Source organism: Pelobates fuscus, chromosome 2, assembly GCF_036172605.1.
Source record: "Pelobates fuscus isolate aPelFus1 chromosome 2, aPelFus1.pri, whole genome shotgun sequence".
Taxonomy (NCBI): domain Eukaryota; kingdom Metazoa; phylum Chordata; class Amphibia; order Anura; family Pelobatidae; genus Pelobates; species Pelobates fuscus.
This window is the reverse complement of record NC_086318.1, coordinates 86,896,893-86,922,557: the sequence shown is the minus strand read 5'-3', so window position 1 is coordinate 86,922,557 and position 25,665 is coordinate 86,896,893. Positions and strand designations below refer to the sequence as shown.

General features: G+C 40.0%; 1 protein-coding gene across 2 annotated transcripts in view; it reads right to left on the bottom strand.

Annotated features, from left to right (window-relative positions):
* The window catches only part of DGKD (diacylglycerol kinase delta), a 66,255-nt gene that overhangs the window by 31,342 nt on the left and 9,248 nt on the right, over positions 1–25,665 (bottom strand). For both annotated transcript variants that reach the window (XM_063442432.1, XM_063442433.1), the window contains exons 2-7: positions 15,908–16,018; positions 8,473–8,553; positions 6,453–6,557; positions 5,819–5,951; positions 781–887; positions 537–662 (exon numbers count right to left, since the gene is read on the bottom strand). In XM_063442432.1, the coding sequence (XP_063298502.1) occupies positions 537–662; positions 781–887; positions 5,819–5,951; positions 6,453–6,557; positions 8,473–8,553; positions 15,908–16,018 (663 nt within the window). The remainder of the gene's footprint in view (positions 1–536; positions 663–780; positions 888–5,818; positions 5,952–6,452; positions 6,558–8,472; positions 8,554–15,907; positions 16,019–25,665) is intronic.

The following is a 25,665-nucleotide window of genomic DNA, read 5'->3' as shown; positions in this document are numbered from 1 at the left end:
CCCAGGTGGATACTAAAAGATCATAAGTGCAGAGTGCTCATAAGTGCTGACAAAATAAACCCGACGCGCATTTCGGCGTGACCGCACGCCGTCCTCAGGGGTATCGCAAATGAGGCTATCCCGGCAGTAGAATATATACCCATGTGGATTACATTCACCTGTGTGCCAGCCAATAGGTGCGTTCAACTATTCCGGTCATCTAGCCAATAGTATTGTAGGGGTGTGGTATGAAACTCCGCCCATAGAGCATAGACGTGAACGGCCGGAATTAACTGATATGATAAGACCAAGGTTCTGGGGAAAGTTAACCCTTAGTGTTCCTAGCTGACTATATGGATAAGCATTAACATTATCTGGCTTAATATTCTAATATTCAAAGATTCAAAGTTTCATTTCTCCTCTTCTCCATATTCTTTCTCTGACCCGTTCAAAGAATTACACAGGTACCCAGCTGCATGCTGAAGAGATGAGGATGTCTACACTTCTCTCCTCACACTTACATACACATACAAGGTTTGTTTCATAGCCTATCTTACCGCTGCCTTGCACCACAAGCACTGCCAGTCCTGAAGACGGAGGACACTTCCACATGTCTTCTCACACACAGTACACTTAGCGCTCACATGTAGGTTCCCTTCCAGCCACTGGTGTGGCATTGATACCTTCAAATAAAAGGGAAAATACATATTAAGGAACATCGCATGAGAAAATTAACTCGCCACAATATTAGGGCAAGATATGCCAAAACAACTTAATGGAAATCGGATGAAATTGACTCACTCCATCCTCATCCTCTATAATGTCCTTCCCAATAGAGGCCAAAGTTGTCCATTTGCAGTTATTGGTGGCCCTCACCGCACATCTTCTGTGAGATTTAAACTTGCACACTGTATAAACAGATCAACAATAAATGGTTATAAGCGTTATATGGCCACCCCTCTTTATGTCCTTTCACAGTACTGACACTTTTTCTACAACTTTGTACCCAAGCAATCTCTACACCAGCACATCCTTCAGAATGTCTACTTCATATATGGTACTGTCCGTTAATGATATGCTACAAGGTCCTTTGTTACAGTTCTTCACAAGTTGCCTTCACCCAGTCTTCTGCTTCAGATATCACCGCTTCACACAATTGAGGGAGCTTTAATTAAATGTCATTGGCAGAAAAGTGGTGCAATTCAGGGACAAAGACTTTCAAACTTCAATAACCAAGGAAACAAAAGGAATGAGGAATGAAACTGCAGAGGTTTTCAAACTGGAATCAAAGTCGTAACATTTTCACTCGTGTCGCTGTGTTGGTTATTTGAAAAGGTTTAGATGATGAAGCACAGTGAATCAGTGATGGACATTATCAGGCTATTAACCCCTTAAGGACACATGACGTGTGTGGCACGTCATGAATTCCCTTTTATTCCAGAAGTTTGGTCCTTAAGGGGTTAAGCAGGAAGTGGTTTAACATTCACAGGTTACATGGACTGACTATATCACTGCATTACTTCAACAGAAAGGCAGGCCCATTGCTACATAATCCCTTTGTTTCCACCTATGAAGATATATGAGCTGTTGTCTCTCATTTTGACAGGTTAGACAGGAAGAATGTCTGGAATGTATTGAGATCCATTGTTTTAATGAGTAGACTTGTTTAATTGTAACATCAAGGACTGGGAACTGCACACAAGCAACTGGCTTGTCACCAACCAAGCACCTACCGTAGTTTACTTGAAAAAAAATAAAAAGCACTGTGCCAAACAAATTAGGAAACTGAGCAACAGAGGGCAAAGCATAATAAGAGGACAAAACCTGGCAGAAATTTTATACAAACTATGTCTGCCTGAAATGAATAACTGCAAATAAAAAAAGAAGAGGAAGAAGACTGGCTTGGCTACTTTTTTACTGCAAGTCTGCACCACATAAATTTTTCATCCAATTTCCTGTCTTTATCTGCTTCGAGATTAATGAAGTTTTGCTTCTTTTTATTAACCAGTTACATGGCCAAAGCAGAACAGTCATGTTGCACCACCATCTACGCATGCATAATAATACTGTAGATGTCTATTATATGTGTAGCAATGTATTTTTTACACGCTCTCTGGGACATACTTGAAAACAAAATACATTTCTATGTAACATCCTTGGTAAAACATGTTATCAATAAAATACATTTTAAACAAAAGGAAACATTGCATTTTGCATATGCAGAGCCCCTTTAATGCTGCAGTACTGTGATTGCTATGCCTTTACTGATGGTCTCGGTGCCATGACCCCCACCCCCACCTTTCCTATAATTTTAACCTGAAAACATTGCTGCTCTGCTTTTTCTAGGGAGAAAATGTAAATAAAATCACCCTTTTAACCCCGGCAACCAAAACGGTGAGTAAGGCACTATATCGTTAGGGATACGCATTTGTATTCCTAAGGGTATTGTGTTTCTTTACAAGTTCTAAATGACAGTCACAAACACACCACATTATTTGCTGGATAGAAAGCTTATATTATTATATCCAATTAATATAATATTGATATAAACTAATAGTACATTAACTAAAAAGAACGCACATATTTTATTTTGAAATGTTTCTTATATGTAGTGTTAAAAGGAAATATGCATCTCAGAAAATAAGTAGAACACCAGTATCACTTGGACCCTTTAATGACAAAAACAAAATTATATAAAAATAAAGTTGACTATTAATAATAGGCTTAGATAAATATATGTAAATTATATTATATTATCTGCAGAGGGGCAGCAAGCAAATAATTCAGAGGAACATTTTAAACTACTGCATTAAAGGAACTCTATAGTCACCAGAACAACTACAGCCTATTGCATTTGTTCTGGTGAGTAGAATCATTACCTTCAGGATTTTTGCTGTAAACACTGTCTTTTCAGAGAAAATGCAGTGTTTACATTACAGCCTAGTGATAACTTCACTGGCCACTCCTCAGATAGCTGTTAGAGATCCTTCCTGGGTCATGGCTGCCTAAAATACATCCAAACATTCAGTGTCTCCTCCCTCTGCATGCAGACACTGAACTTTCCTAATAGAGAGTCATTGATTCAATTCATCTCTATGAGGAGATGCTGATTGGCCAGGGCTGTGCTTGAATCATGCTGGCTCTGCCCCTGATCTGCCTCTTGGTCAGTCTCAGCCAATCCTGTGGGAAAGCATTGTGATTGGATCAGGCCACCACTTCTGATGATGTCAGCACACTGCCTTTTTGTTCTGAGTCTAACAGCATGCAGAGTTACAGTTTCAAGCTTGAATACAGTAAGATTTTTTTACTACATTTATGGAGGCATGAGGGGCCCAGGGTGGCTAGATGGTGGTGTTAACACTATAGGATCAGGAATGCATGTTTGTGTTCCTGACCCTATAGTGATCCTTTAAAGGGACTCTCCAGTGCCAGGAAAAAACATATCTGTTTTCCTGGCACTGCAGGACCCTGCAGTGCCCCTCTCCCTCCCATCCCTCATTCCATGTTGCTGAAGGGGTTAATACCCCTTCAGTGACTTACCTGAATCCAGCGCCGATGTTCCTCGGCGCGGGGTCAGGCTCCGCCACGTCAGCCGGCGGGGGAAACCTAATGCACATGCGCAGCAATGGCCACGGGCGCATTAGACCTCCCCATAGGAAAGCATTATTCAATGCATAGCGTGAGGATGTCCAGTGTCGTTTAAAATACTTTTCGTGTGCTAAGAACACCGAAGTCCCTCTTGTGGTTATCTTGCAGACAGCGACTAAAGGAGGACTTAACCCTGCAAGGTAATTATTGCAGTTTATAAAAACTGCAATAATTACACTTGCAGGGTTAACGGTGGTGGGAGCTTGCACCCAGACCACTCCAATGGGCAGAAGTGGTCTGGGTGCCTGGAGTATCCCTTTAACTTCACCTCCCTTGACCACTGTCAGTGTCAAAAGGCAGTGGGGATATTCTTTATAAATATTTTGTTTTGTAGCGATAGGGTTATGTAACCTGCAACTTTTAAAAGAAAATACTTAAACCCACGCCCAGATTCCTCCACTAAAGTGACTGAATCGTTACAGGTGAAATTCTAGCATAGCTCATAGTTACCTTGAAGGACAGTCGATTTTCCATGAAAATGCACAGAGAGAAAGGACACCTTTTGTGTTCGGTGTCAGGGTGAAGGTAAATAGTTCTGAATAGGCATCATTATCACACAATATAATAGACACATTATATTTGAATTAAACAAAGAAAACCTGTTTCCTTAAAAGAGTTGGAAAGAACCCATGTATTGTAAGTTCAGTAAAGCAGGGTCTGTATCAACTCTTGTGACTGCAAGCTCAGCAGTACTTTGTCTGTCAATGGCCTCTTTCTATATATACCCATTATAATTGTAAAACACAAGGAATATGCTGGGGCTATATAAATACTAATCAGAATAATAATGCATACGTCTCCTAAGGTACATAGCTAGAATTGGAATGCACACCTGGCAATCCACCTTCCCTTCTGGATACAAATCACTTTCACAGTCTGTGTAATTATAGCCCACTTCCTCCTTTAGGCTGTGTGCTCTTCTCTCGTTCCTGTATGACTACATATTGCATGAGTTACTTTTGTGCTTGGTTTTTGCATTGCACAGCATTGCAGAATATTTACGTATCATAATATGTGTGTTGCTTTAAGCCTACACGACCTATACAAACAATCTATACAATCAAAGTAAGTGGGTTAATCTCATAAGAGCAGGCGTTAGGTTGCTAGGATAGGACCTGCAAAAATTGGGGTACACTGGTGTTGCTGCAGACTTATGCAACATATAATTATATACTGTAACTAAACCCCCATTATTTTTGCCAGGTGTTCTAAAAAATTAAGACTATTGGATTTTGTAAATTGGCTATCTACATAGCTTTACCATGATTTACGTCCTTTAGCATTCCTTATAAGTGTGTGTTACACCTCATATAAAGCAAAGCAAGCATGTGCAGTGCACTCCCCCCTACAGCATTGAGAAAGAGTGTGTGCTATTCAAAATTAAAATCCCATATTTAATCCAAGCTAATTTGCCCTACATACCAATCTGGATAACTCATGAAATAAATGTTTATTTTGCCGTTAGCCCTCCTCCTTCTCTTTTTGATCTATTGGTTAATTCAATGTGCATCGAGCCACTAGAAAAAAACTATCTAATATAATTATGAAAAAAAAGGAATTGTAAAAAATCAACTCTGTCCAGCAACCAAGTTACCGTAGAAATGAGAACATTGAAATATAGACATAACACATTATTTAACCTTCTAAATGTTAATGTGCTGCAGAAAAAAAAAATTAAAAAAAATATACCGTATATAAAACACATAAACAAATTAAAGGTACAACCCTTTAGCCACAACTAAGCGCTAAATGTATATATATATATATATATATATATATATATATATATCTCAATGTTTCTAAACGTTGTCAGTTGATTAAACAAACATAAAATATATGCCCAAAATTATAGAAAAAAATGTTCTGTCTAAATTAAAGCTTATAAGTAAAAAATACTAAACTGTTTACAGAAATAATAACATATAAAAGCAGGTAGAGAAGACAAGTTACCTCTGCTTTTAAGAGAAAATATACCGGTAATTACCCTGAATTTAAAACAAATAAACTCTTCGGAAGGCCTGTAAACATATAGAAGAAACAGATGACAAAGTTGTCTCCCACATTGCAGTATCTGAAATATAACCTTTGATGGGATCCACAGTTACAGCAAGTTACTGGAAATACAAACAGAGTGCATGGTGCATTCATCACATATAGATAAGGAAAACAACCATATACATTAAACACATACCTTCACATGAAAGTCCATGAGAGGTAACCCCTGAAAGGGCTTCTCGGCACACATTGCAGTAAGTCGGGCGAGCATGAGAGCAGGCATACCAGTTATGCATTCCTGAGAAATGGTCCATACTGTACTGTGCAGACTGCAGAGTATGAAAAAGAAAATGTTGTTTACCCTGAAGGCAGTGACCACATGAGTAGATCCAGCAGGTCAGGGTAGATTAGTGCCCAGACGAACAATGAATGCTCTAATTACTGCACCATTACACAGGGAGGAGAAAAAAATAAGTTTACTGAAAATATATATCCGTCACTGAATGAGAAAAGTCCCACAAACACAGCACTCCTGCCAGCAACAAAAAAAGTCATTAAAAAAAAACACACAAAAAAAAAGAAATAGACATCTATGACAGAAAGCAAAAAAAATGTTGGCTATAAATAGTCTGGTCAGGAATGTTTTAGGCAGGGGTAAAGTTAGACAGTCACCTGTGGGAAACTGCTGGAAAGCTATACGCTGAATGATCAAGCTGCAACTAAGCTCAGCGTAAAGAATTCTATTGTAGGAGGAAATTCTCGTCATGATGCAAATGCTATTAAGGAAGGATTAGCTGTGTCACTCTTACTGGCTGAGTACTTGCTATTACCTCAAAGAGCTCGCGGCTCTGCACAGATTTGAGAGCTGCCATCCAGTCCTCCATGTCCTTCCTGTTATCAGCACTAAGGATCAGTTTGCGAAATGGGGTAAATACCTAGGAAAAGAGGAGGTCAAAGTGTCAAGGGAAAGTGAAACAGGTAGATGTCCAGTAAGGAGTAGGAACAGAGTCTAATGTAATATGGGAGGAGGAGTTCGAAAAAAGAATCTCCTTTGGAAAAGCTGTTTGCCAAAGGCATGTCCCTCCAGTTTGCATGGTGGCACTGGAAACACAAACAAGGGCTTGCCTGAAAACTTTAGTAACCAGAGAAGCTGTAAAGGGGTGGGAGGTTTGTGATCAGGGAAGTCACAGAGTGAAAGGAAGGGGGACAGATAGGAGTCACAATAAAGGATTAATGAAGAGAATGAAATCATGATTTATTAAACTCTATCCTAATTTAGGAAAGCCACATTAAAAATGGGAGGTCCCTGCTCACTAAGTGGGGAAACGTTAGTTTTGTCCTGTTGAACACTGGCACACAGAGAATTGTATGAGAGATTATTACCCTGTAGACCAGTAACCCGCTTTCTGCCCTGTAGAACGTTGCCCTTTTTGTAATTTATAAAAAATGAGAGTGAAGCTATAAAACCACTCCTTGTTGTAAATTCCTTTAAATTTCTTAACTCTTAAACATTATTATACTAGAAAGGAGGAGCTACACAGTCTAATTGAGCACATTCGATAGTGTCAACCTTCCATTATCATGTGAGCAGTATTGTTCAGCTTGGAACAGGTCTGGAGAGCACAAACTATCCATAGAACATGTACAATTAGCAGCACATAGTTTTTGCCTGTTGTTGTCATGCTGCAATAGACCATTGGTAGAGTATACAACATGGAGTTGATTAGATATTCTGCAACTGGGATGGAAGTCTCTTGAACCTGAGTTGGAACATAAAGAAGAATAAAGGCCTCATGTGGCCCAGCTAGCTATGGTAGCAAAGTCCCCATTGCGTTGTTCTATCCAATTAGATCTTAATGATCATGATTGCATGACAAGTGCAACGGTGGGCAATTAAAGCAAAACCTGGTAAGCAAATCAAAAATAGATATAAACGTCACATGGTAAGTTCATGACTTTGCATGAACACCTAAAGCAGGGCTCAATGTCTCCACTTGACCACTAGTTATTGATAGGTGAAAGTTTGGCCGTGGTAAGTGTGGAGTAGATCCCACACTGTTTGAAGGCTGCTGCTTATTGTAAAAATGTCTGCTCAGCTGATATGTGCAGCCACGAGGTGTGGTGTGAAATAATGTAGTTAGGGAACCAGCAGTTTGAACTCTGAAGAGATTGTAAACATTTGCTCAGTTCTCACCCAACTCAATCACCATACAAGGTTACTTACCATACCTCCGGTACAGGCTGACCGAGTTATAGGGGAGAGTGATCACAAATTAATGCTTTGCACCAGATATACAGGGGAACTTTAAAATGTGCTAAGATTAGTGATGTTATTATGTATTGGCTCCTTCGTTTCACTGTATGTTTCACTTAATGTTTAAATCATGTACTAAATGGCTAGAATTGTATCTATTTATTGTACTATCCAAATTGCAAATCAATAGCTGAAAACACATTCCCAGTTTATTTTTCAGATTACTTCAGCCTTTAGGTAAAGAATGCAATCTTTGCACAGACAACTTAGCAAAGTATGCTGCAAGGCCTAAAGGGCACTCACATGCATGTTAGTCACTATTGGGGCAAAGCAGCAACACATTCAACTGCCCTATCCATCCCAGATGTCATGTTGTACAGGGAGATTTGCAGGGCAAGAAACATTTAATCCTGGTTGGTAGTGTAAAGCATTGATTAGTTGTGCTCAGATCAGCACCCACCCTCTGAAATGAGTTGACAGCCCTACAATAAGTAAAGAAAGCATGATATACAACTACCCATGGCGTTGCCTAGTGCAAATCTGAAGTTTAACCCTGCCCAATCTGTGAGATCTTTTTCACAGGCTAACTTACATACCGTAAAGCTGTTATTCAGGTTTTTAGTGCTGGACTCTGCAACACTAGCGTCTGTTATGTCCACTTCTTCAAATATGATAGACTGCAAGGAGGAAGGAACAGAAAGCACAGGTTAGGATTAGGGTCAGAAAATGCCAACAATCGTTGTCAGCAAAGAGCAAGTTTAGACTTGCATGGACAGTACTCATTACATCCCTTATAGACCGGTAAAAGTAAACAAGGTGATGCTGCCCTGTTGTGTTTTCAGCAAAAGAAAACAGGCATCATTATCTACTTTGTGTAATCTCAGCTATAATGTTTACAACACATTTTATAGGCAAGGGGTAAATAATTGCACAAACAGATTATTTCATTGTATATTATTTTTAGGAGAGGAAAGCTGCTAAATTGTGAACTGATTTTAAAATGGTGATTTAAAAAAAAAAAAAAAAAAATCCTTGTTTTTGGACAGCCAAAAAACAATACTTGTACGTAATTGCAGGTAGGCATTTGGTACACGGTTCAGTAGTACACATTGACAGAACCAGGTTACAAAATAAGGTAAATAAGAGCAGATTACATGAGTTTGAACTGAAAAGGATGTGAAGATCAGATTATACAGTTGTGATTGACAGCACCCCTGTGGAATGGGTAATCATTGATTGTCTGTTTTATTTTGTAAAAAATGAAAATAACTGAATGTAGCTTGTATATATTGACCGTGTAATTATCCTGGTTACAAAATATTTTGAGGTCAATGTGCAGTTCTTTAAGTCTGTCAGCACGTTTGAGTTCAATAAAACAAAAAGAGAAAAAGGAACAGAAAATAAAAAATAAAGCCAACAGTGACCTTTCTAGACTTCACTCCATCCGTTGTCACAAAGCTTTCTTGGGAACACTCCCACAATTAGCATGTGATCCGATGCAAGACCACTCTCCCCCTCTATCCCCACCAGCTAAACTCCATAGGTCCCCAACTTGAGCCCTTACTTTTTCAAAGGGATTGTGTGGTGTGTAGTATGCTAGCTCGTCCATAAGATAATTCTTCTTAACCCTCAGTATAATCTCTGTCATTTTAGGGGTTGCATCTCCCAGCCATCTCGCAGCCTCTGTCCCCCTGGCCACGATTCTAGTCATAAGTTTCTAAGGTCTGGACGTCATGCTGTCCACTGGTCTAGGCAGAATAAAAGCCCATGTGTCGAGGACAAATGGCCTGTCAAACACCTTGGAATTACAGTCATTCTGACCATCTTTTTAAATTTCCGCTTCCTTACAATTCACTAGTTAGATGTTTCCATTCAATATATAATCCGATTTCCAAACATGAATGTGGCTGTTACTTTAAATTCTATTTTGGAGCAAGTTACATATAAGTAAGGTGTAAGAGAACACAGCAATTCCCTGCTGTGCAGTCTGAGGTCAACACTAATGTGATGACAGTAAAAAATGTAGTCCTATTTAACTACACCTGAACTTCAGGACAGATCAGCATTCCTTTGACTTTTAGAGAACAAAAACATTAACTTAAAATGTCATTGCCATATCAACCACAAAGTAAACTGTTACACATTTATCAAAAAACATTTGAATGCAATAATCCTTGCTAAATATTCAGAATAAAAAGAAAGCACTTATCTGGACATGCATACTTGAAAAAGGAGCTCTGTACCCCCTGATGCTTGTATAGATGAATGTTTCTTTTTAGTTCTGTACATTACACTGGAAGTTCAACCATAGGGGTTTATACGCTACAATGGGAATTGTCAGGAATTAAAAGTGAATTCAAAATACATTTCAAATGTAAGGCCAAAGCAGCTAAACTGGAAGCTTTGCTGACATGGTGAATTTATTTTTCAAGTTTAGCTATTTATGCCTTAAATGTGAAATTCACTTTGAATTCAGCACAATTTTAAATTTAGTGAATAACCATTGAGAGTCTCAGTGGACTGAGGTACCACAGAAGGAATTAATTCCACTGAGGAAAACCGGTAAGGCCCTTACAAAATGGTGTACACTGGTGCAATGATCACATGTTATCATGAATTCCCATTATTATAAAGTCGCAGGGTTTCATAATCTCTATAATATTCATATATACTTGTCCCTCCCTAACCTCCTTCCATTCATTATACTATATACTCCAAATTATATTGTTAATTTGTTAGTTGGTGAACACATTTGTTACTTCCAAATGTGTAATACTTTATTAATGACGCTCTCTGTGAGACTTTGTTTTGTATGGTCTCCTGATGTTTTTACAAAATAAATTATGAAACATAAGTAATATATGTTGTTTTACAAAGGTGAACGGTTTGTTTTGGGGGAGGGGAACCATCAAAGTGTTTCGGAACCTTCTAAACCAAGGCTCAAGTGTTTTATTAAGGTCTATGGCATTATTTTCTCCTACTACACCCCTCATCCATATGTATTTATTATATGACATGATTTTGTTAGCCATTTTTGCACTTTACTGCTTTTGATATTTGGCCCCTGAGGAAGTCCCTAAGGGCAAGAAACACGTTGGGCCTGATTTGCATATTCTTTTATAAAATAAAAAGCCCTTTTCACTTACCATGGCTGGATTTACTTGCCTGTGGAGAAAGCAGATTAGAGGCACCAGGAAGTGCACTAGCCCCCCTAATATCTGGTGTGGCAAATGTTGTGCACATTAATATCTCAATATCTTATGAGTGCAATCCCTTTTATCGTTCTTTATTATACATTTAATGTATTACACTGTAGTATGTGTATTTATATCCTAGGAGATATACCTTGTATATTATTAGGTATACACATGTATGTGCCAGTACTGCATGATAAAGAGAATAATGCATGAATTCTATTACCTAATGTGAAAACACTGCGGTTATTCACACATAAAGAATGAATACACCATCATAAAACTCCTATAGTTGACAATGTCATAGGATGGCAATAACCAACAGCAAATAGAGAAAATATGATCATTAGCCTGACTGTGGCTACATCACTTCCCTCTCTATGGTCTCTTGTTTCTGGTCTCACGTATGCAAGTGAAAATCAAAGGAAAGGAACATCCTGTAACTATTATTTTTTTTTTTAAATTAGTAGCCCCAACACAAAGCCCAAACACTAGAGGAAGAATGCAGATGCTAAAGCCAAGCACTCTGTCTGATTTATATACCCATTGAGAATATTTTGGTTATTTCAGTAGAAAGGAAAAATTCACTCAACTCTTAGGTAAGACCTATAATTGAGGAGCATACCTTAACTAGAGGAAAAAATTTAATTCTTCAGTGCTCCAACTTATTCAACCACCAACTATAGGAGAAAGAAGTAAAATGGACATTACTGGAGTAGAAGACACAAGTGTCCAAATGAAGTCAGAATGAACCACAGGCTTGTCACTCTATTTTTTATTTTAACAAAATGTAGGCATTCCACAAGCATTGCTCAAGAAGATGCCTGGAGATCTTCCTGTAGTACTTATTTTGCTGTTTCTTTATTGCTGGGTAGAATGTCATTGCTTGGTCAGTTCTGTCGACACCTCCCATGGTGTTATTGTAGTCTATCACTACTTGTGGCTTCATGATTTCTTTCCCACCTTTCGTGTATACCATAACAGTGAAGGTATTATGAACTGTACTCATTAGGCACACATCTTTCTTGTCACCCCATCACAGTACCATCCTTTTGCCTTTTTGCCAGGCAACCATTTCTCCAGTCTTCAGCTTCTTATTGCCAAACATTGGCGGCATGTCACGCCGGTTAGCCCTCACGGTTCCATAGGCATCTGTTTTGTTTTCAGAAGAAACTCAAAGTTCAGGAGACGTATAAAAGTTGTCAGTTGTTACGCAATAGCCCTGATTTAGCAATGGCTCAACAAGTGAAAGAACGGAAGATGTTGCCATTCCATAGTTGCTGTATTTTGGATTCAATTTTTTTCCTTTTCCAGTGTAAATTAGTGAATTCCAAATGAAGCCAGTTGACGATTCACGTAGCATGTACGATTTTACGCCAAATCGTGCGCTCTTTGATGCAATGTATTGTACCCAGCTGAGCCTTCCCTTGTAGGCCATTAGACTTTCATCTATGCCGATATCTCTTTCTGGCACATAGCTCAGTTGGAAATTATTTAGAATCATTTGAGATACTTCCCAAATTTTCTTTAGTTTTGGCGCAGGATGAGTAGTTAAATCAAATTCTTTGTTGTTTTCGAAGTGTAACAATATCATGATCAGGGAAAATATGTACTCTGACATGACCGTACCAAAGAATGGAGTGGCAAGTAATTTATTAGTTTCCAATACCACTTCTGCAGGGGTTTCCCCACCACTCCTTGCAGTATTATTTGTCCCAGAATCTTCCAAATGTCATCTTTGGTCACTGGTTCCCACTTTCTGCTTCTTGAAAACTTCCGATGCAGAGTAATTATTGCTCTTTGTACCGGTTTGTCTCAGTAACAATTTTTTCAACTTCATCGGTCAGAAATAATTGTAAGTATGCCAAGGGGTTGTTGTGTTCAACGTCTACTTTCATACCAGATGCTCCAGCAAATGGGAATCTTGGGGGCGCTGCCTGATCCGTGTCACAGTCAATAGAGCATCAAGTTCACACATCACTGAGTTCAGTCGCAGAATCATCACTGTCATCACTTTCAGTGTCTGATGACGAATTTTCTCATGAATCACTATCGCTCAATTCTACAAGTAATTCTAATTCACTATCGCTGTTTTCTAGCTGGTCTAAAACCACTTTTGACCTAAAGGGAAGCTTTTTGGATGCCATGGACGTTTTCAAGTTACCAGGCAGAAAGAACGGTAAAAGCGCAGGCAGGACACTGGACAAAACTGAGGTAAAAAGGTTTGATACAGTAATGTAATCCTAACAGATCAATGTATTATGTGTATTTGTACTTTTTTCCATTTACCGCCTAGTTCCACCAGGCGGCGCACGCAGGGAAAGGGAACCCCTGAAGATGGATGCCGGCATCGGGCGGAGGACACTGCGGGAGGACACCACGGGCTTGTAGGGACAAGGTAAGTGATACTAAAGTGTAATCCCGAGCATTGCTCGGGGTTACCGCTTTTGGTACTGAAAATTAACCCCGAGCCATGCTCGGGATTACCGCCAGGGAGGTTAATCATGCGAGCCTTTAGTTTTTTGACGTAGATTAAAAAAAAAAAAAAAATACTTAGAAAGAATTTCAGTGACATGGGTTGTATTAAAATATCAAATCTTTGTTGTGCCCTAACGAAATACCTCTAGACTGTAAGCTCGTTTGAGCAGGGTCCTCATCAACCTATTGTTCCTGTAACATTTTGTAATCTTCTCATTTATTGTTATAATTTCCCTCTTTAATAATATTGCAAAACGCAACGAAATAAGTTGTTGCTATATAAATACCAATAATAATAATAAAATAATCACATGTGCTATGTAGGTCTATCCGAGCTATAAAATAAGGCCAGGGACTAATGAGTGACGTTCTCTGTCTAATGAGACTAATGAGAGTATTTTGAATATTGGGCAGACTAGATGAGTTGAATGGTATCTGCCGCCACATTCTATGTTTCTATGATTCTATGTCAGCTTAGGTCCCAGGTTTCTGCATTTCCACTGCAGGTGATCCGTCTCGATAGAAGATATGCAACAGTGGTAACATTTATCATACCAAACTTACAGAAGGACCAGCCTACCCAAAGCAACCAAGTCATCGAGGCCAACTGTACCTTTCCTGATAAAACCTTTAAAACCCTAGGATAGATTTCTGAAATCGGTTGCACATGTCTAGATGTATAGTGTTACCAACAATTGAGAAAAATAATATTTTCATGTATCAAGAGTCACTGATTGTTATCTAGGCTGCCAGCAGGGGCCACCTAGAAACTCCAACATGACGTTTTAAGCAAAAAATCTAAATAACCTAAAAAAGTACAAGACGGCTTAAAGGGCGTTATAGTCACCAGAACAACTACAGCTTATTGTATTTGTTCCGGTGAGTAGAATCATTACCTTCAGGCTTTTTGCAGTAAACACTGTCTTTTTACAGAAAATGCAGTGTTTACATTACAGCAGGGCTGCTTAACCTGCGGCCCCCCAGATGTTGCTGAACTACAACTCCCATGATTCCCTGGCTATTTGTTTCATTGAAAGAATCATGGGAGTTGTAGTCCGGCAACATCTGGGGGGCAGCAGGTTGGACAGGCCTGCATTACAGCTTAGGGATAACTCCACTGGCCACTCCTCAGATAGCGATTAGAGGTGCTTCCTTGGGCAGTGCTGCGGAGTAAGGAGCACTGCCATTCAGTGTCTCCACCCTCTGCATGCAGACACTGAACTTTCCTCATAGAGATGTATTGATTCAATTCATCTGTATGAGGATATGCTGATTGGCCAAGGCTGTATTTGACTTGTGCTGGCTCTGCTCCTGATTTGCCTCATTGACAGTTTAAGCCAATCCTATGAGAAAGCATTGAGATTGGCTCAGACCACCCTCTTTCATGATGTCAGCAGATAGCAGGCAGATCAGGGGCAGCAGCTGCAGACTTGAATACAAGTAAGATTTTACTATATTTAGGGAGGCAAGAGAGGAACAGGGGGGCTAAATAGTGGTTTTAACACTATAGGGTCAGGAATACAGGTTTGTGTTTCTAACTCTATATTGTTCCTTTAAGAAAAACATACTAAAATAGGTGGGAAAATCATAAATTTAATTTCTTTAAAATATTCACCTAACTTAAAATGTACACTTGAAGCTGGAGATGATCATTCGTTTTAATGCATTATGTAGCTTTTTTTTATTTTATTTTTTATTATGCAAATAAACTATATATGTGAATAAAAAAAAATAGGCAGACAAAACATTTGTCTGAAAATCTTCTACTTTACAGAATATCTTCTTTAACTCTGCTAACTTAGCTTAGGTCTATCATTCACTGAAAATGAACCACTTGTGTAGGGCACAGGAAACGAGAGGTGATTTGAAAAATGCTTTGCTAATGTGACTGTATTGTAAGAGATTGTAGGTAGAGGTGTCTGGGACAAGTTCAGCTGACCAAACCTCCAGTCGGAATCCCTAATTTCCTTTGAGGGTGAGAACAGGATGATGAACATCTTATAGTGGGCATTAATCAAGTTATTACCTTACCACAAGCTTTAGTATGTATAAACTCTGTTCAGGTACATCAAGAGTCCCTTTGTTAATAATAAGGAGCTGCTATACACAGTTGACAGCATACATCAAGGTTTGGCGGTTTTGCAAGTCTACATGTCACTTTGTGCAATACTGAAAATGAATGAAACTATAATGGTTACATTTGTGTCACGCCGATTTTTTGTTGTTTCTTTTGGTAAAGAGAGAGTCTCCCCTTAAGTTGAAACGTCAGTACAAAAAAAAAAAAAAGAAATTTCAGACATGCAGACATTATTAAACCCAATACAGCTTTAGCATGTGCCTTTCCTCCTCCATGGCTGACCTTTGCAGTTTTGGCATAATACAGCGTCCTCCCACGCAGTTTGAAGTAGCGTCTTCTCCATCTCTGGAAGGAGCTGGTCTGTTTCTGCAGGTGGCCTTCTTTTACAATTGCCTGGAGAAAAACAAGAAGGTAGAGTTTTAGAAGTGTACCCTGCAGCACAAGCAATCCTGCACTTACATGTAAAAAAGTAGTATGAAGCAGATCTCAAAAACAGCCAGCTTGCCATGGCAAAGCAAAAATGGAACCTCTCTGTCAGTCAGGAAAGATCAAAAGTTCTGACACACACTTTCAGTTTTATTGTTCTCCCTCTCTCCTCTCCATACTGCTCAGAACTTGCTGGTGTGGAGGAAGGAGAAGAGATGGAAAGTCTGAAGTACAGTCAGTATTGTTAGTGGGGAAGTGAGCTGCCTCTGTGAAGTTTGATAGTAGAGATGGCGTTCTCTGCTAGGGGGAGGGAGGCTTACTGCAGTGAAGGCTTCCGGTGAGATTTCCCCTTATGCTGCATCAAACTATTTCATTAGAATTTTGCTACAGAACAAGTGTATCTCTTCTTCATCCAGAAGCGAATATCCTATTCATGGATTGTATACAAAGCATTTCTATGACCTTTGTCTGTACTATGCACATTTGCATTGCATGTCAGGAATGAGATGCAGTTCGTTGACAGTCTCTGAGATAAGACACTTTCCTGAGACTTTCTAAACTGCACCTCGTTCCAGTCAGTCTCTTAAATGCACCGTATTTCAGGTAATGATTTAAACTGGTTCTGATGTTAGACCTGGCAGTCTCTGTACTGCACCTTACTTAGGACACTATCTAAACTGCAGTTTGTGCACTGAGTTGCTAGACAGCCTTTAAACCGCAGATGATTCCATATCCTCTTTCTGTGAAGATAAATGCATTCATGTACTTTAACAATGAATGAGTTCTGACAGCACCGCTCTCTGGGGGTATCTGCTTGTCTGGTCCTGGTTTAAGTGTCTCGTTTTTTCTCTAGTGTGTACGTCTAGCTGCTATCATTTGTATTCCTTGCATTATATTGCTGCATTATATTTTGAAGCTGACTGCCATCCTGTGTTACAGTTTGAGTATAGCTTTATTTTATTTTTTTGCTTAGATTATGTATCAGTCACTGCTTATCACTGGCTACTTGAAATTCATAGTTGTTATATAAAAGAACTAGCCTGTATTGATTGCTTATAATTACCAGTTTTTTTATTTTACGATCAGATCCGGTCTCCCTCAATTTGTGATATAGTTTCTTTATGGTAACTGCACTAAACACAGGTAGTAAAACAGTAACATGAGACGGTTAACATAAACACAACAGGTTGGAATATACACACAATATCTCTCCTGGAGACCTGGACCTTGCACTAGTCTGATACTTGAATATTTGGTCTGGTGCAATTTTCAACTTGACATTACAGCAACTTGAAAGAGAACACTCATGGGACTTCCCAAGTAGAGTAACAAAGGTTTATTAACAATTAGAGGGAAATTTATCAAAGTTTTCTAAAAACATTTCAATCTGTAATCTGTATTTAGTACATTGTACCACTAAATAAATTGGGTTTATCTTTACCAGGAAAAAAAGAGAAGTGGAAATGAAGATTTTACTAAAGGAAAACTGACGAAAACTTTGATAAATCGATTTTATGGCAGAAAAATCGTTGTGCATTCAAAAATTATCAGGATGCAAAAGAAGCAACAGATCAAAATAATGACAGATTTAATAAACTGTGCAAAAAAAAAAGTATAAAACCCCATTCCAAAAAATGGTGCAAAATTGTCTGTAATATCAAATGGTTAAATGATGAAACAGATGACCATTTAATGCAGCTAAGTATTAAATGTAATAAACTTTCTAAATTATTCAACACTGTTAGAAGTACCGGTACTTTCCATATGATTTTTCTACAAAAATCCCCATAGACTTTAATGGTGATGTCTATAGATAAATCATTTGAAAAGGTTATTAAATCGAGCCCTAAGTGTTAATACATCTTCATTATATATTTCTAGTTACCCTTTGATATGAAAATGCCACCCACTCTAAGAACCACAGCTACTACAGTTCATTGTAGTGGTTATGGTGGTGCAGAGTCTTCTAGGGTGCCACCCACCCAGTTTGTGTTAAACTGTTTTCATGCAGTTTGACAAAAACCTAGGATGTCCCTGACACCTGTATCTTGGTTAATGTAAAAGGAAACTTCCACCCTGTCCATCCATCCTGGATTGATAGTGATAATCTGCAAAAGCTGGGGTGAAGTTATCCTGGTACTTTCATCCTATCATTGCTGTCCAAGGTTGGAATGGTAGTATGTAAGGTCATTTCCACATTACCAAGGAGCTACAAATGGGACAAGCGTACGGTGTCAGTGAAGTCCGTTTTTGTTGTTTTGTTTTTTTGTCAAACCGCTTTATAAGAGTTTGAGTTGATGGGAGCCAGGCACCCAAATACTTTTTGCATCATAACCACTCAGCTCAGCTGTGGTGGTTATGGTACCTAAAAGTTCCCTTTTAATAATTGGGTCACCACTGTTTTTTGGTTTTATTTTAATGTTCAGCTCAATGATGGCAGAGTGATTACTGCATACAGTCAGTACTGCATACACAGCTGCTTATATGTTCATTCTGTTTCTTTTGTGAAGTGACCCAAATCACATATTTGAGGTTAGCTAGTTGACCCATTCCTTTTTCTAAAATTAGGACAGTGACATATGTCTCAATTGTAGTTTAATATATACTAAAATAAGGCGACGCAACTCACCCCTTTCCCCGACCCCAACATCCCATAGCCTAACCCTCAGTGTGCACAAGGCCTAATCACTGCATCTAAAATCCCAGATCACCATAGTATCTTGCGCTACAATCCACAATCACCACCATGAAAATATACTCGCACAATATCAAAGGGCTAAATACACCCCACAAGAGACGTGTACTATTGGACGACTTAAAACGCAACAACGCAGACATAGTCTGCATACAAGAAACACACTTTGTCCACGATCGCACCCCCACATTCGCCACAAAGGAATACCCCCACCAATTCCACGCAACCCACACCTCTAAATCTAGGGGAGTATCTATTCTCCTTCATAACTCCCTTACGGTAGAACCGCTACAAACCAAAATAGACAAACAAGGACGGTTCATAATACTACACTGCCTAATTAATAACCAACCCCTCCTGTTAGTCGGCCTATATAGCCCGAACAATAACCAACACAACTTCCAACACAAGGTTCTCCACAAACTGCCAATCAACACAAATGCCCAAGTCTTGATCTGGGGGGATCTCAATCACACTATGGACTCACGCATTGACTCCACAGTCCCAGCCGCATCACACAGACACATCACACGCAACAACAAAGCCTTTACAAAGCTACTACAAAACCATGGCCTATACGATGTTTGGAGGACGCTTCACCCAACGGACAGAGAATACACATTTCTCTCACAAGTTCACAAGACCTATTCCAGAATTGACCACATCCTCTCATCTGGGCTTATCCTCCAACGAGTTACGGACTGCTCTATAGGGAGCATAGTGTGGTCGGACCATGCACCAGTCACCATGACCCTACAAGATCAATACCAACATAGAGGAAAAACCCCATGGCGTCTTAACGACACCCTCTTAACCGACACCACCTTCGTAACCCAACTCACCTGCACCCTACAAGAGTATTTCAAACTAAATGACACACCAGAGGTCTCCACAGCGTCCCTCTGGCAAGCTCACAAGACGGTCATAAGGGGACCGTTGATAAGCCGAGCATCTTACTTGAAACGGAAACGGGAAAAAAACTACATGGATCTCTTGAGACAACTCCGAGACACAACGACCGCCCACCTCCTCAACCCGTCTGATACACAGGCCAAATCCATCGCAGATATCACTAACCAAATCAATAACGTGACGCTCCACAAAACGGCCTATATGCTAAAAAACTAAAAATGAAAACATATACCCAAGGCAACAAGGCCGGGAAACATCTAGCAACAATGCTCAAAAAAAAACAAGCAAACTCTAAAATCCCATATCTAGTCACAAGGTCAGGGGAGAAAATCCATAACCCACAAGATATCAACGATGAGATGGCTGAATACCACCAAACTCTTTATAACTTAAAAAACGACCCCATGGTCCACCAACCCACCGAAAGCGAAATAGACACACTTCTCCAAAAAACAACACTACCTACATTATCGGAGGCCCACATCCAAACTATACAGGAACCAATCATTACACAAGAAATCCTAGACACCATCCAGTCACTCCCAACAGGGAAATCACCCGGCCCAGATGGCCCCTATCTACAGAAACTTTTCACATTCTTAATACCGGCACCATGCCGCAAGAAATGCTCATGGCACATGTTGCCACACTCCCCAAACCAGGGAAACCTCCAGACAGAAGCCAAAACCTACGCCCAATATCCCTACTGAACACAGATGTCAAACTCATAGCTAAGATCCTCTCGAACAGATTAGCGCCCGTTATACCGACACTAATTAAGGAAGACCAAGTGGGATTTGTGGGAGGCAGACAGGGGGCAGACGGCACCCGCAAAATCCTCAACATCCTATATGGACTGCGGGGGGAGAGGGTCCCAAGCGTATTACTTTCCCTAGACGCTGAGAAAGCCTTTGATAGACTCCACTGGCCTTTCCTCCTCACGGTCCTCTGAAAATTCAACTTCCCATCTCAATTCCTGTCACTCATCAAGGCACTCTACTCGGCCCCGACAGCCCGAGTGGTTAACGGGGGTTTCATCTCCAAACCATTCTCAATTTCCAATGGCTCAAGACAGGGCTGCCCACTCTCCCCCCTACTTTACATATTGGCACTAGAACCCCTGACACAGATGATCAGGGATGACCCGAACATACACGGAGTCAAAATCAAGGGACACGAATACAAATTATCCCTTGTCACGACTAGTAATGTGGTCCAGCACGCAGAAACTATGTAAACATATACATAGGTAAGAAAAGGAAAATAACAGGATAGAGCGTAAACCGGACCTTAGAATGGCCGGACTAATACGCTAGAGACAGAGAATGGTCAAAGGGAAAGCCGAGGTCAAGGAAGCCAGAAAATACTCAATACCGATAAAACAAGCCAAGTCAGGGAAACCAGAGATCAGAATAACCAGGGAAACGCCAAGGATCAGGATACCAGGAAATCAGAATCCCGGAAATAGCACTCTCAGGAAATCAGGAAACTGAAACCACAACATGGCAAAGTAATGGGAAAAGCTAGGGGTTTAAATACCCCTCTCTAGGCTATGATTGATCAGAGGGCGACCTCTGACCCCAAAATGTGCGTGTGCGTTGACGTCGTGACGTCACGCACACGTTGGTATAATTTTCGGGGGCGGAGCTACTCTTAGGCGCGACCACGTGGTCGGCGCCATGTTTGATTCGGGCGTGATGCCCGGAAGAACGGAAGGAGCGGTTCCCGGCTCGCCGACGAGCAGGTAAGCTCGTGTTGTCGGCGTGGCCGTGCCGGTCGGGCACGGCCGTGAGGCTCGGCGGGCCGGTGACCGCAACATCCCTATACGCAGATGACATCCTATTAACCTTAGAACAACCACATATCTCCCTCCCAAACTTCCACAAGCTCCTCACCCAGTACAGTCATTGCTCATACTATAAACTAAACATAGCATGGACCCTTGCCCTAGGTATAAATGTTCCCACACAAGAGATGGACCGACTCAAGACCAACTTCACATACGATTGGAGACAAGACCATATTAAGTTTCTAGGGGTCAACTTCACACCCACACCTAATGCTCTATTCAAAACGAATTACCTCAAGCTGCTTAGTGAAATCCGAACACTCTTACAGAGATGGAAAGGGAAATATATCTCGTGGGCGGGCTGCATAGCCTCAGTGAAAATGATAGCCCTACCAAAGATCCAATACCTCCTCCGATTCGGCTCCCGCACACCTACATCCGCGACTTGCAAAACCTTCTAAACAATTATGTATGGGAGGATAAAAAACCACGCGCAGCGAAATCCACTATGCACTGAGCACTCGCCCACAGTGGAATGGGAATGCCGAACATAATGGGATATTACAGAGCAATACATATAGCACCTATAATAGCAGCATTTTCCCCAGCCCTCCCAATGGAATCAGTGAAACATCTTATACCTGACTTCAACTACAAACTCTGGCACAGACATGGAATTATAACAATGTCACAACTATTGCATGGCCCCCACCTGAAAAAAATTTCGGATTTGGAACTAGAACTCTCACTGCCAACAACAGCCAAATTCTCCTACATGCAACTACAATCCTGGTTCGACAAGCAACCAAAAACAAAACCCACCACCGAACCCACACTAGCAAATCTTAGAACAATTATGCATATCACACAAACCAACCAAAAAACTCATATCCACGATCTACACATCGGAACATACCCGACTCCAACAACGCCCCCCCTCCTACATAGAAGCGTGGGAAAAAGACATTGGTAGCCAAATCCCAGAGGCCCAATGGCAACTCATCTTCAAGACACACAAAAACTTAGAAACATAGAAACATAGAATGTGACGGCAGATAAGAACCATTCGGCCCATCTAGTCTGCCCAGTTTTCTAAATACTTTCATTAGTCCCTGGCCTTATCTTATAGTTAGGATAGCCTTATGCCTATCCCACGCATGCTTAAACTCCTTTACTGTCTTAACCTCTACCACTTCAGCTGGAAGGCTATTCCATGCATCCACTACCCTCTCAGTAAAGTAATACTTCCTGATATTATTTTTAAACCTTTGTCCTTCTAATTTTAGACTATGTCCTCTGGTTGTGGTAGTTTTTCTTCTTTTAAATATAGTCTCCTCCTTTACTGTGTTGATTCCCTTTATGTATTTAAATGTTTCTATCATATCCCCCCTGTCTCGTCTTTCCACCACGCTATACATGTTAAGATCCTTTAACCTTTCCTGGTAAGTTTTATCCTGCAATCCATGAACCAGTTTAGTAGCCCTTCTTTGAACTCTCTCTAAGGTATCAATATCCTTCTGAAGATATGGTCTCCAGTACTGTGTACAGTACTCCAAGTGAGGTCTCACCAGTGTTCTGTACAATGGCATGAGCACTTCCCTCTTTCTACTGCTAATACCTCTCCCTATACAACCAAGCATTCTGCTAGCATTTCCTGCTCTATTACATTGTCTGCCTACCTTTAAGTCCTCAGAAATAATCACCCCTAAATCCCTTTCCTCAGATGTTGAGGTTAGGACTCTATCAAATATTCTGTACTCTGCCCTTGGGTTTTTACGTCCAAGATGCATTATCTTGCACTTATCCACATTAAATGTCAGTTGCCACAACTCTGACCATTTTTCTAGTTTACCTAAATCATTTGCCATTTGGCTTATCCCTCCTGGAACATCAACCCTGTTACATATCTTAGTATCATCCGCAAAAAGACACACCTTACCATCAAGACCTTCTGCAATATCACTAATAAAAATATTAAAGAGAATGGGTCCAAGTACAGATCCCTGAGGTACCCCACTGGTGACAAGCCCAAGCTTCGAATATACTCCATTGACTACAACCCTCTGTTGCCTGTCACTCAGCCACTGCCTTACCCATTCAACAATATTGGAATCCAAACTCAAAGATTGCAGTTTATTGATAAGCCTTCTATGTGCAACAGTGTCAAAAGCCTTACTGAAATCTAGGTAAGCAATGTCTACTGCACCACCCTGATCTATAATTTTAGTTACCCAATCAAAAAAATCAATAAGATTAGTTTGGCATGATCTCCCTGAAGTAAACCCATGTTGTCTCTGATCTTGAAATCCATGTGTTTTTAGATGTTCAACAATCCTATCCTTTAACATGGTTTCCATCACTTTCCCCACTACTGAAGTTAGGCTTACTGGCCTATAGTTGCCCGACTCCTCCCTATTACCTTTCTTGTGAATGGGCACAACATTCGCTAACTTCCAATCTTCTGGGACTACTCCTGTTAACAATGATTGGTTAAATAAATCTGTTAATGGTTTTGCTAGTACACCACTAAGCTCTTTTAATAGCTTTGGGTGTATTCCATCAGGTCCCATTGACTTATTTGTCTTTACTTTTGACAGTTGAAATAGAACCTCTTCCTCTGTAAACTCACGTGTAATAAATGACTCATTTATCCTTTTTTTTTTAACAGAGGTCCCTTTCCTTCATTTCCAGCTGTAAATACCGAACAAAAATATTCATTGAGGCAGTCAGCTAGACCTTTATCCTCATCTACATACCTTCCTTCTTTTGTTTTTAATCTAACTAATCCTTGTTTTACTTTTCTTTTCTCATTTATGTATCTAAAAAAAGTTTTGTCCCCCTTTTTTACTGACTGTGCTATTTTCTCTTCTGTGTGTGATTTGGAAGCTCTTATAACTTGCTTAGCCTCTTTCTGCCTAATCTTATAGGTCATTCTGTCTTCCTCACTCTGTTTTTTTTTATAATTACTAAATGCTAACTTTTTGTTTTTTACTATTTTGGCCACATCTGCGGAGTACCACAGTGGTTTCTTGAATTTTTTGCTTTTACTGACAAGCCTAATGCAATTTTCTGTTGCCTTCAGTAGTGCAGCTTTTAAATAATCCCATTTATTTTGGACTCCATTTAAATTGCTCCAGTCTGATAATGACTCCTTTACACATATTCTAATTTTAGAAAAGTCTGTTTTTCTAAAGTCTAAAACTTTTGTTTTTGTGTGGTGTGACTCAGTCACTGTTCTTATATTAAACCACACTGACTGATGATCACTGGATCCTAAACTTTCACCTACAGTAATATCTGATACCAAATCTCCATTTGTTAACACTAAATCTAGTATGGCCTCCTTACGAGTTGGCTCCTCAACGACTTGTTTTAGAGACAATCCCAGTAGGGAGTTTAGAATATGTGTGCTTCTGGCACAAGTAGCTATTTTTGTTTTCCAATTCACATCAGGAAGATTAAAGTCACCCATGGTGATAACTTCCCCCTTCATTGTCATTTTAGCTATTTCTTCAACTAGTAGATTATCTAACTCTTCAATTTGTCCTGGGGGCCTATAAATCACACCTACACGAACTACTGTGTGATTACCAAATTCTAACGTAACCCAAATGGACTCTATGTTCGTCTCACTAACCTTTATTAGGCTAGATTTTATGCTATCCTTCACATACAGGGCCACCCCTCCCCCTTTCTTGCCTTCCCTGTCTTTTCTATATAAAGAGTACCCTGGTATTGCTATGTCCCAGTCATTTTTTTCATTATACCATGTCTCAGTAACAGCGACTAAATCTACACTATCAGTTGCCATTATTGCCACAAGTTCATGGATCTTATTCCCTAAACTGCGAGCATTTGTAGACATGACTCTAAGCTTATCATTTTTTAACACACTTGCTACAGGCACCTTCTGTCCTTGTTTTGGGGGACAATTGGATTGATGTTTTATCACCCTTTTGCCCCCCCATCCTAGTTTAAATACATCTTAGCAAAACCTCTGAACTGCTCACTGAGAACATTTGTTCCCTTTTGAGAAAGATGCAAACCATCTTTTTTGTACAGTTTATTTCTATTCCAAACAGAGCTACCATGAGCAATAAAGCCAAATCCTTGCTCCCGACACCATTCACCAAGCCACAAGTTAAAGTCCCTAATACGCATCCGCCTGTCATTCTGAGTGTTATGCACAGGCAGAACTTCAGAGAATGACAGTGTGGA